The sequence below is a fragment of the Trachymyrmex septentrionalis genome, unplaced genomic scaffold, assembly GCF_001594115.1.
Source record: "Trachymyrmex septentrionalis isolate Tsep2-gDNA-1 unplaced genomic scaffold, Tsep1.0 scaffold20, whole genome shotgun sequence".
Classification (NCBI taxonomy): domain Eukaryota; kingdom Metazoa; phylum Arthropoda; class Insecta; order Hymenoptera; family Formicidae; genus Trachymyrmex; species Trachymyrmex septentrionalis.
In genome coordinates this window covers 1,456,616-1,468,466 of record NW_017305180.1, presented here as the reverse complement: position 1 = coordinate 1,468,466, position 11,851 = coordinate 1,456,616, and the positions used below count along the sequence as shown (strand labels likewise).

Here is an 11,851-nt window from a genome sequence, read left to right as displayed (position 1 = left end):
TTTTTCTTCAGATGAAACGCGAAGTGGATGGAAAATCGAATATGCTCTTTTGTAATTGCCATCGTGAACACTACTGATTTTTGAGGTTATGTGCATCAAACGCCAAACCGTATCGCATTTCAGGAGGTTAAATGTTACTGTTTTAAAACCCCAAAAGGGCGGGAAGATATATAAAATTTAAATTGTTATTTCGGTTGTATCAAATCTAAAGCTCAGAACTTTTTTGTACACCTAATATATACGAAATTGTTAACGTTTTTTTATAGAAAGGCAAATAAAATCTGATATTTTTGTAAAGACAATATAAAAATATGAATTCTTGTTTAAAAGATTTTACAAAAAAACAAGATAAACATTTATAATAAAATTTTAATGTATCTATAGAAGAAAGAAAACATCAAAAAAGTATAACAGTGGAACATTTGACGAATCCGTAATGTCAAATGTATCTACAAATATCCAAGAAAGTAGGAGATTCAACTCTTAATAAATTCATTTATCAAGAAATAAATAATAAATTTATAATAAAATAATAAATCTTAAAGAAATAATCAATTTTAATTAAAAAAATTAATTCTTGGCTTGATAATTTTTGATAATTTTTTTAATTTACGGTATTAAACATCTTATCTAAAGAAACAATACAATTTATCTAAAGAAGACTTGCCTAATCTTGAAATATAAAATTATAGACATCAAAAATAAAAAGCAATATCATGTGTAAAACAAGCCTTAAATGGGACTATTTGTGATTATTAAGGATTTTTCGATGTGAAAATAATGCACAGAGCGATTATTTCTTTTTTCTTTCTGTATATATTATCTTCAATTGTGACGTAATTCCGGTTGCACTGTTGCGGTCAACGCGTATGGTTCTTTGATGATAGTTACTGTCGCTTTACATTCGACCGCAAGACGCATGGATGTCGAGCATTGAATTACGTGGTGAGGACGGCTAAAAATAGATGTCGGAGAGGCACTCTCACTCGTTGACGAAGCGACGGGACAAAAAGATGAGAGAGAAAGAGAGAAAAAGGGAAAGACAGAGAAGAGAAGAAAAAAGGAAAGAAGGTCGTCGAACACATACCTGGCACGACTTCCTACATCCGAAAAATAATTCAAGGTTGAGCGTAAAAGCGAAGAAATATAGATACATAGATGTATTTCATATCTACGATGGATTTCACTATTACTGAGTTTGCATCATTCTTCCGATATATTGAAGTCTTCCGCTAGCAACTTCCTCAACGATGTAAAAACAAATATGTTAATATTTCAAAATTCTAGAGCCCTAAACAGTCATTTCTGGTATCCTAACTTAATAAAATCGCCAATAATTCATGCATAAGATATTGCTTTCACGAAATTTGAACACCAATAGAGTTTTAATAAAAATGTTATTGTTAAGGTAGTTAATATTGAAAATAAGTATCATATACTCTCTCTAAAATCTTTAGAGAGAAATTTAATTCTAAAGAGTGACAAACAGTGATAATTGAGCCAGTGTTGAAAAAGAGTGGTTCAATTGTCAATTATTAAGAGTGAGACTTCATTCTTTAGAGTTAGATTCTACTTCAAAGACTTTAGAGAGAGCATGTACAATGATATTCTCTAAACAAGGTATTGTTGAAAAGAAAACTATTTCAAGTATGTCCAAAGGCATGAAATGCGAAGTAAACGTTCAAAAGCAATTTTTATCGTTTGTTTACGCAAATTTCTGGTTAAATGATTTATAAATAACGATGTCATTGTTTATGCGTGTAGATATTCGTATGTTGATTACAAATAATTGAATGATGAATCCGTGAATGATGATGGAAGTAAATGAACAGATTAGACGTCTTAGCGCCGATAAATGCATGTTGTGCTACAGAAGGTTAGCGCAAACGTGTTTTAGAAATAGGTTTTATTGAAACGTTTCAATTTCGCAAAAGCAACACAAAAAAGTAAAAAAGAAATATAAGATGTAAATTCTTTGTCCAATTTGCATTCTTTTCGCTAAACACATTTATTAAAAATTTTGCCTTTAATTGAAAAGATAATATGCAAAATATTTGTAATATAAATGCAAACATATCCATATAAAAGAAATAACAAAATTTCTATTAGCTTAATGATTGTATTTATTTTTCGTTATAATATTAATTCTGTGTGTGTGTGTGTGTGTGTGTGTGTGTGTGTGTGTGTGTGTGTGTGTGTGGGGATGTGTGTGTTACACTGTCTATAAAAATTCAGTACCATAAATAACAGTTAATTAAACATGAATAAAAATTAGAAAACAATTAAACAAACTAATTAAACTATAATAACTCTCTTTGTATTTTTTAAATTATCAATAGTAATATATAATAAACACACAAATATCTTCTAAAATTAAATGTTTTATGTAACTTCATTAAAAAAAACGTCGCTAATTAGATTATTATTCTTTTTAATGATTTATATGTGTATACGGTCTTTTTTTAGTTTTTTAACTAAGAAGATAACTACCTACAAAAAGTGTTAATCTATCCGTTTTTTTATCTTGATTTTTTAAAAACAATTCAAAGCCACTAAAGAAAACATTATAAGCGCTATTATGTATAAAAAGTATTAAAGGTTGGAAAAGTCACATGAATCACATGAGGTATTAAAGATAAACAATGATAAAGAGTTATTACAAGAACACTAAAATTGATTGAAAAACATATGTAAGAGTGACTTTATGTAATATCTTATCTATATATATATATGTTATATGTGTGTAAATGTGCGCATAATAGAATTACTATTCACAGACGAGATAATCCATACTTTCGTGCAGATGCAAGATGTGAATGATACAAATGACTTTCGACTGTCAATGACAGTAATTGTGCTAGAAATTAAATTCTATTCTAGAACAAACGTTATTGTTGATTATTAATCAACGTTTAATGCAATGTGAAAAACAAAAGAATTGAGAACACTGCAGTTGTCGAGTGATTGCAACAGATAATATTGCCATTACAATTTCAAAATATAGTGGAATTGATTTTTTTATTTAAAATTAGTATACAAAAAAAGTAAATCACACATATGAAAAATATCAATTGTCAAATTATTTTTAAACATTTTGGATTTTTTAAAAATCGAGATTCATAAATTTTATATTATAGGTATTTAAAAATAGAATTCTTGCGATTTATTAATTAAAAATTGTTTTCCATTATTTGACTGAATGAAATTTCGAAAACGTGCTTGAAGCAAAATTTAAACGACTACATAAACTTTTGTTTCTATAAAAGTAGTATTATTTTAAATTATTTGAACATTATTTTTTTCAAAATATTTATATAAGAATTTTTATCTACATATTTATCCTATATAACAATTCGTTCTTGATATAGCTTTTCTGAAATACTCTTGATATAAAGACATTCATGTGATATTAAAAATAATGATGTTAGCGAGCACGAATTTTCACTAAAATCGAATTTAAATAAATAGAAAAATCAGTCGCGATTAAGAAATTCTTGAGCAGTCTGTACTTACGCAAAAGCGGCGCAAATGATAAACAATCCTATCGCGAGAAGAGACACGCGTCAATTGCGTGGCTCCCCTGCGAACAGATCTACAATAAGCGGATCGTGTTCGCCAGGTCGGAGTTCAACAACTCGAATGATAAATTCTTTTATCGTCTGTAAAATGGTCTTATTGGCTATCATTTATCGGGTGTCTCTAAACAAACGCATTTCCATTTCGTATTGCGTAGGTAAATAGAAGAGAGAAAGTGTTTATCGAAAAGTGCATTGCCGTGTTATGCAATACTTCCATCGCTTCTGTAACGGCTATTTCGGGCGAGAAGTACAATGAGATAACACATAGAATCGTTAAAAGTCATGGCACAAAAAAAACTTAAACAACAACAGGCTTATCTACAACAACTCATCAGTAATAAATCAGAAGCTAGAAATTGACCAATCACATTATTATTGATTTATTGTTAATATATTCTATTCTATATATATATATATATATATATATTTATTTATTTATTACTAATTGCTTATTATAGAAAGCCTTTAAAACGTAAACGAAATACGAATTCGCCAATCACAATAGAAACCGTAAATTCATAATGTAAGGCTTACGTTAGACTTGCTTACGTCGTAAGCTATGTTGATTTCCTTGCAACTTACGTCTTAATGTTTAAATTTTTCCAGGGTGCTAAATCGATTTACGTATAAGGTTGTTTTTTGTTTTCTTTTTTAGGCTATGTTCATTGCATTTGCATAACAATTCAGCGTATGCAAACGATATATGTAGATATTGAGCTCATGAAACAGTGTAATCGTTAAATATTAGAAAGATTCGTTCAAATAACAATCAACTGAATCTTTTAATTTATAAGTGCGTTAAGTATACTTTCCGAGCATGTGTATTATAAAAGTTTGTACAGATAATAAATTATATTTGGAACATTTTAAAAAGTCTCTTAATCCTTTGAAACTGATGTCAAAATTTGTAACATAGTTACTGACGCTGGCTCTATAAGACCACTTTAATTTATGTTAAAAGGCATTAATTATTTTTAAGGAACCAAAAAGAAATCGAAATAACAATATTTGTGAAAAAGAACAAATACTAATTGTAAGTATATTTTTACAAAAATAATCTAAATTTGCAGATGTAATACATAAACAAAATTGTTTGACATTTTTAACAAAGAGATTTATAACTGAGTATAAGTTCTAATAAATCCACTATCATTTTCAAAGGATTAAATATTTGTTAATTTTATGCTTCATGCATTTTTAGTAAGAAAAATGTAAAAACTCATTAATTTTTTAACTGTTTAAAAACATTTAAAAACTTTTTGCTTAAAATGATTAGCTATAATTTTATAATTGTAAACAATTATAACTATTATTTCTAACTATTAATAGTTTAGTGGCAATTATATATGTATATTGTTACAAAGAAAATGTGATATTTTAGTTTCCAAAGATAAAACATAAAATTGAACATTGACATTAAAATTGAATTTATAAAAGCAATTCATCAAATTGAGTAATTTCTTCAGTAATTTTTTTATCTTCAATTTTTTATCTTTTTCTTTTTATGTTCAGAAGATAACTCATATTAGCTACTTAAATAAAAAAAAAATTTAATGTATTTTATATAAAAAATTTATTCAAGTTGATCACTATCTATTTCGAAAACATCTGAATAGAAAAAAATAAGAGTAATAATGATAAGAATAAAAAAAATGAGACTAAAAGTGTGCTAATATACTACTATAATTGTACCAATGGGTATATATACCGAGTGTCCTGGGTTATCGACATCAAAAGAGTTCGAGCTGCGCGTCAAAATCGCAATGCGACGTCCGCACTTCGATATATCCATTAAAGATAAACGCATGAATGACGCGAATACTTTTCCCCTCATCGAACATTAATCGCGCGTTTATCATCATTCTAGTGATTGGATTTATCGAAGGAAACATAAGGAAACAGCGCAACATATGATACGACGAGATAACATGTAGTATATAAGAAATAAAATCTATTTTAAACTTAACTTTATCGCAAGACATTCTAGATTCAATATTTTAAGAAAATATTTTTTATAAGTTTCTTGTTTTCTTCAAGAATCAATTTTCTCAAATTCTACGCAATAAAAATATAAAATCATATTGTTTGTAAAAGATTATTTATAATACTGCTATTTGTTGTGAATTTATTTTAATTATATTATTATATTATTATAATTATATCATATCTTATTTGTAGAATATTGGGTCATGATCGCGATAAAGAGATAGTTTATCTTCATTGCATAATACAAAAATAGCTGATCAATGAAAAATAGCATAGAGATACACAGTGGCGACACTTAGAAAATTGCAATGTAATGCAATTTTAAACGAGATAATGCGTAATAAATGCAAACAAATGTAAACTTATGATCATTTCATAGGCTAAACTGTAGGTTGATTCAAAGTAAGTGACATGGAAAAAATTATTATAAAAAACATTGCCTTAACGATCACGAAGTAATGAGCATGAATTGGCATCTATCGATCCATGAATAAGTATATACGCTTAATAATATTCTCTAATGATATTTTCATATTATTATATTGTCGTATACTATGAAATTTTATATATCCGTTATTAGTCAATATACGGTGTCATTTATTTTAAGTCATTCATTTATATAAAAAATATGAAAATTCTAGAATGCATTTCACAATCATATTTTAATATAACTTCTATCATAATATAATGCAGAAAATGCATGAATAATTAAAATGGTTAAAAAATAGAATAGAACTGAACTCGAATAGATTAAAGAAGAAACATTTAAATCTCAAACATTGTAGTATAGTTTAAAAAATATTATTAGCATAAAAAACACTTGCTTAATTTAATGTAAAAAATATATTAAAAATTTAATTTAACAATAACTATTAACAATATAAAGCATTTCAAAACTATGAAAATTACAATATCAAAAAATATATCAATTGCTAAGTTAATTCCCGCCTGTATACTTATTCGATCCAAATTTAAAATGATTTTAGAATTGAAATTATTTTAAGACTAATTAATCCATTTAGAGATTTAAAACTGGAATTTGGACAAATACGAGGATTGTAGTATATCGCGGTATATACAGGGTGTTAGTTAAGTATGTTGCCATACTTAACAGAGCGATTCTTTGATTTATTTCAAGTAAAAAAGTTTATATAAACATATGTCCTAAATGACTTAGTTTCCAAAATAAAAAAATTTAAACGTGTAGTAATAATCTGTTTATTTGAAAGAAATACAACTTGAACTAGTAAAAAACTAGTCAAAAACAGAAAAACAAAAACAGGCTTCACAGTTCTTCTGATGAAATAAAACAATTAGATGAATTGTTGAAAATGTCCACCTTGCGTCATGATACATCCATCGAGCCTTCTTCTCAAAGATTGACGTACATGCTCAAAGATTGCACCAGCTGTGTTACGTATTGCCTCGCATGAAGCAACTATTCGATTTCTCAAATCATTCTCATTCTCAATTAGGGTGGCATAAACTAATGATTTCAGAGCCCCCAAAGGAAATAATCCAAAGGATTTAAGTTTGGTAATCTAGGAGACTTTGACTTTGTCATTTTGTTTACGGTTGTGCGAATGGTAACTCACATGAAGCAAGGCAAATTTATGCTTTATAATATGCGAATAGGAAGATATTCAACGCAATTTATCGTTTCGTTAAACATTGCGAACATTCACCTGTATTTCAGAAACTAAGCCGTTTAGGACACATGTTTTTATGAACTTTTTTTACTTAAAATAAACCAAAGAATCGCTCTGTTGAGTATGGCAACATACTTAACTAGCACTCTATATATCTAATTTAATAATATTATAATAGTATAGTCTTACCAGCGCAGGACGCAGAGAAAACGTGGACGATCGGAGTATCGGGAGGTAGAATCGCGTTGAATGCGACTTTGCTCTTGGAGTACGCACAAAAGTATATAGCTCTGGAGGGTGCCACACCAATGAGATTCGGACCAAGGCCTTTAAACAGTCCTCGTGCACCCTCATTCTTGATGATGTACCTTAAGCATTGATAAATGCCTGGTGCGTTTCGGGAAGAATCCGGAGGTGAGGTCGACACACCGAAATGTGAAAGAGCTACAAAGTGACTGGAATACCTGGAGATGAAAAAAAGCTACGTTTATAACACGCGTCTTTTTCACAAAAATTACATATTTTAAAATTAATTATTATTTATTACGGTATTAGACATAAGAGATAACTTGGACATATCACAAATTGCTTGTTTTAAGTTGTCTAAAAGCAAATAGATATTAATATTGTTCCAATGTTATGTTATCCCTAAACATTATCCCTATTTTGATTTGTGTCATTTTTCTTTAAAAGTGTTTAACTTCAACTTGTATCACTTATTCTGATCAAAGATCGATGTATTTAAAACACAATCCGCATATTAAAAAATTTCGAGTATCATTTTTCTTACTGGGTGCAATATGTCAGATAAGAGATAATATCAAAGAGATAATGATCAAAGAGTTCTTTGGATCAATTATAAAACAACTTGTAAAGTTGGACAAATTATAATATAATAAACTTTCGCGAAATAATAAATCAGTATTAGTTTAATCAATTTGATTTTCTTTGATTTACCTAGGATATCCAGTGCACAGCCTCCTACGTTGCTCGGGTGTCGGTGAACCTTTGCATGTTGGATGACCAGATGTAAATTCTTTGCTTATCGGAGGTGGATGAAAGCCGGAAGACGATGACTGCAATCGGGTCTTTACTACTTCAAGTGGACAAGTTACTATCGCTCCTGCAGTACCAGCCACTCTATGTAAAATAAAAAAATCAGTATTGTTATTTATTTCCAATCATAATTGGTAATTTCTCATATAAAGATATTTTGTTACGATAACCATATATAATAATATAATGTACAATGTAATTTTATATAGGTATTTATGTATACCTACTTAATCAACAATAAATAATGTACAATACATACATTTATAAATATGTACACACACACACACGCACGCACGCACGCACGCACGCACGCACGCACGCACGCACGCACGCACGCACGCACGCACACACACACACACACACACACACAGTTATCTTTTATCAATTTTAACCATTTAATTTTATTAAAGTTTGTGTAAAATTGACAGAGAACGAAATCGTTATGTTCTCCAAAGAAGTATAAGGAAAATTAGTTATAATTAAAATAAAGTTTTCTAATTATAATTGGAACTTTGTTATAATTACTGTGACTGGACAATTTGATTACGTACGCAGTTGTAATCAGCGTATAATGTACTTAATTTATGTTTACAAACAGAGCAAAACGGCTTTGAGAGAACAAAATGTCTGCTACTAGTTAATCTGATTTTAATTTTATCTTATCTAAATAGAAATTACAAGATAAAAATTATATAGCCGTTAAGATAACGGTAAAAGCATGAGAAATGTTGCACGATTCGTACGAAGCAAAAATATTAATGTTTATTTAGTACAAACTCTCACGCATAACTTTACTGACACAATCTTGCGAATCTTTCCAATTAGACTTATTATATCATTTTTTGTCGCGCTGTAAAGTTATTCTAACAGTGTTAGAAAACTTGTATTATCGTTGCAACAAGTTATCAGTAACATGTTTATACTTTTCGAGGTTCGTAACTTTGAAGTTTCTAATATTTTAACGATAAATTTTTAACAAGATAAAGACTAAAAATATTGAATTATCAACTTTTTGGGTTTTTCATTTAAAATTACAATAAATTACAAAAAATTAAACAATAACAATTTTATTAAACTTTAAAAATGGGAAAAATAATAAAATCTTATTTTTTTCATATTTCTATAATATTCCGATTTAAATTAAATCAATTTTAATAAAACTTTAATTTAAAATGTTCAAAATAAATTTTTTATATTAAAATATTTAATAAAAAAAAAGTGCAAAATTGCAAAGCAATAAGTATGTAATTTTCATTAGATATTAAAATAAGAGACATCAAACATATTATGTGTGAAGTTAAAAGAAAACAGCCTACACGTATCGTAAATTTAAAGTCTTCTTAACAAATTATATGTGTGAGCATATGACCTTCATTTCATAAAGAAACATATTTTTGATCTTCGAGACTCAATGGTGCCTCTGTAATTAGCCTAATTCGCCCACCTGCAAAATCGCTATTGCATAGTATATGTCGAACCTTTTATCAAGTCCAAATGAATGTGATCATCAAATTAGCGTTCGATTCACATGCTGTGCGTAATAATAAATCCGCATAGCTTGCCATGCTGAAAAACATGTGCACATTTGTGCTTTCATTGATCGAAAATTTGTACGTTAATTTAGCTAATTCGAACAACAATTTTCATGCAGATAGTAATATGCTGCAGTAATATTTCTTTGTAAAAAACTTCTTTTATCATATTTGAGCGCAAAGAATGTTTCTCTTTCAAATAGGATAACACAAAAAAGAAGTTTTTTGAACTTATAACTAGTCCTCAACTCTAATTATTATTAATATATAACAAACATTATAAAAATATTAAAATAGAAACTTTCCGTTCTCATTATAACTATATAATTTCTGCGAGAAAATTTCTGCTATGCTTATAATATTATAAGTCTCGTAGATTTACGAAGTTTTGGAATAGAATTTCCAACATATATGTGTGTGTGTGGTATTTCGAGTAAATAAATCGTTTAATTATTCTCTGTTGTCAAGCGAGAAATGTTAAGTCTTTATAATATATACAAATTTACTTACTTGACCTTTCAATTGATCTACTTCTGAATAAAAGAAAAAAAGGAAAGAGCAAGCAAGATTCGATATCACAAGATCGATATACTGGTTTTAAAGAGATACGTTGAGCGCTCTAACAATAATATTTATAGAGTTCTTAATAATAAACATCACAGATTAAACCGTTAGTTTTTGATTTATAAAAATTTACAAATCAGTTTTGCAGACAGTTATAGAAGGTTTCGATAAAGTGAACTTCGAAAATACATACAATAAACGTTAAGACTGTTCTTTATTGATTATATGAGTAACTTTAATTAGGTTCTTTAAGTTGAATCAGAAGATCGATAAATACCAAGGCATTTACTGGTGAAAGTCAAAAGTTAAATAATTTAATTTTTCAAAATATATATAGCAATCAAATAAAATTGCAATATCAATAAGCGCAACCTTGATAAAAATATCTATTTTTAAATTGTAGGAAATAATTTGCGGGCTTCATATTATTTTCTCGAACACCGACGATCGTATATCCTAGTTTTACATTACGTGTCGTATCAATAAAATATGATCCATCTTTTCCCTCCCGGCGCCACATTACATGTCTGACGCAATTTTGGCCTATATATCAGCGCACACGTTTCAAAATAAATGATAGCTAACACGTTATTCATTATTCTTTGATATTCTTTCGATAATCGAAGATTCGATCGTGAGTTGTTGACTGTTTGGAGTACTCCGTATACGTATGATTGAAAGCTTATAGAAATATATGCACGAGTGCCTACGTGCGCATGTACATGTATACGTGTAGGCAGGTAGCAAATACAAGTTGGTACGTGGCGCCGGACAGGCACATTATTAACTGCGTCGTCAGATTCCTTTCTGAGCGAGCTGACACGCTATCTGACGCTTTCTTACACATAACAGTCTTATATTTCGGCATTGGTAAGGCCAGTTGTGAATCTAGTTGGTCAACCTTGCATCGTTTGCGAAATTTATTAGCCGTAAACAACATCACGAATGAAGATACTATATTATACAGCGCTGCAAAAATAATACAATATAAATATGTCAATTAAAATATAGATTTGAATACATATTGTATAATCAATATTAATTTAATTACAATCTTCTTTAGTCTATTTTTCATCGTCATCATTATTATTATGCATATATTTCGTGTATATAACATTACGCATCGTTATTTTGTTTATCTTAAGGTGAATTCAATCACTCGCACTACACTGGATTGCACATTAAAAGGATCACTTTATATAAAACATCCAACTACAGTAGCATAACATAATTAATTTTGACAATTAAATAATATATGTATATTCTGTTAAATAACGTGACATATTATTATTGAGTATTATTAAGTTTAAAATATTTGTTTTTATATTTAATTTTACCAATATTATTTAATAAAGGTATAGCAGTTTTTTGTATGAATCTAGTGTAATAGAAATTATAGAATTCGTTAATAGTTATTAATTCAATATAGAGAAAGATAAGACTAACTAAAATAAATTAATAATCAAGAACAAAAAGCAATAAGGCT

General features: G+C 28.4%; 1 protein-coding gene across 3 annotated transcripts in view; it reads right to left on the bottom strand.

Annotated features, from left to right (window-relative positions):
• Nucleotides 1-11,851, bottom strand: part of LOC108747783 (solute carrier family 25 member 36-A) — a 23,477-nt gene that overhangs the window by 8,925 nt on the left and 2,701 nt on the right. For all 3 annotated transcript variants that reach the window (XR_001939265.1, XR_001939264.1, XM_018485552.1), the window contains exons 2-3: nt 8,171-8,353; nt 7,403-7,677 (exon numbers count right to left, since the gene is read on the bottom strand). Coding sequence is in view for 1 of the 3 variants with exons in the window: in XM_018485552.1 (XP_018341054.1) it covers nt 7,403-7,677; nt 8,171-8,353 (458 nt within the window). In the remaining 2 variants the exon portion in view is untranslated. The remainder of the gene's footprint in view (nt 1-7,402; nt 7,678-8,170; nt 8,354-11,851) is intronic.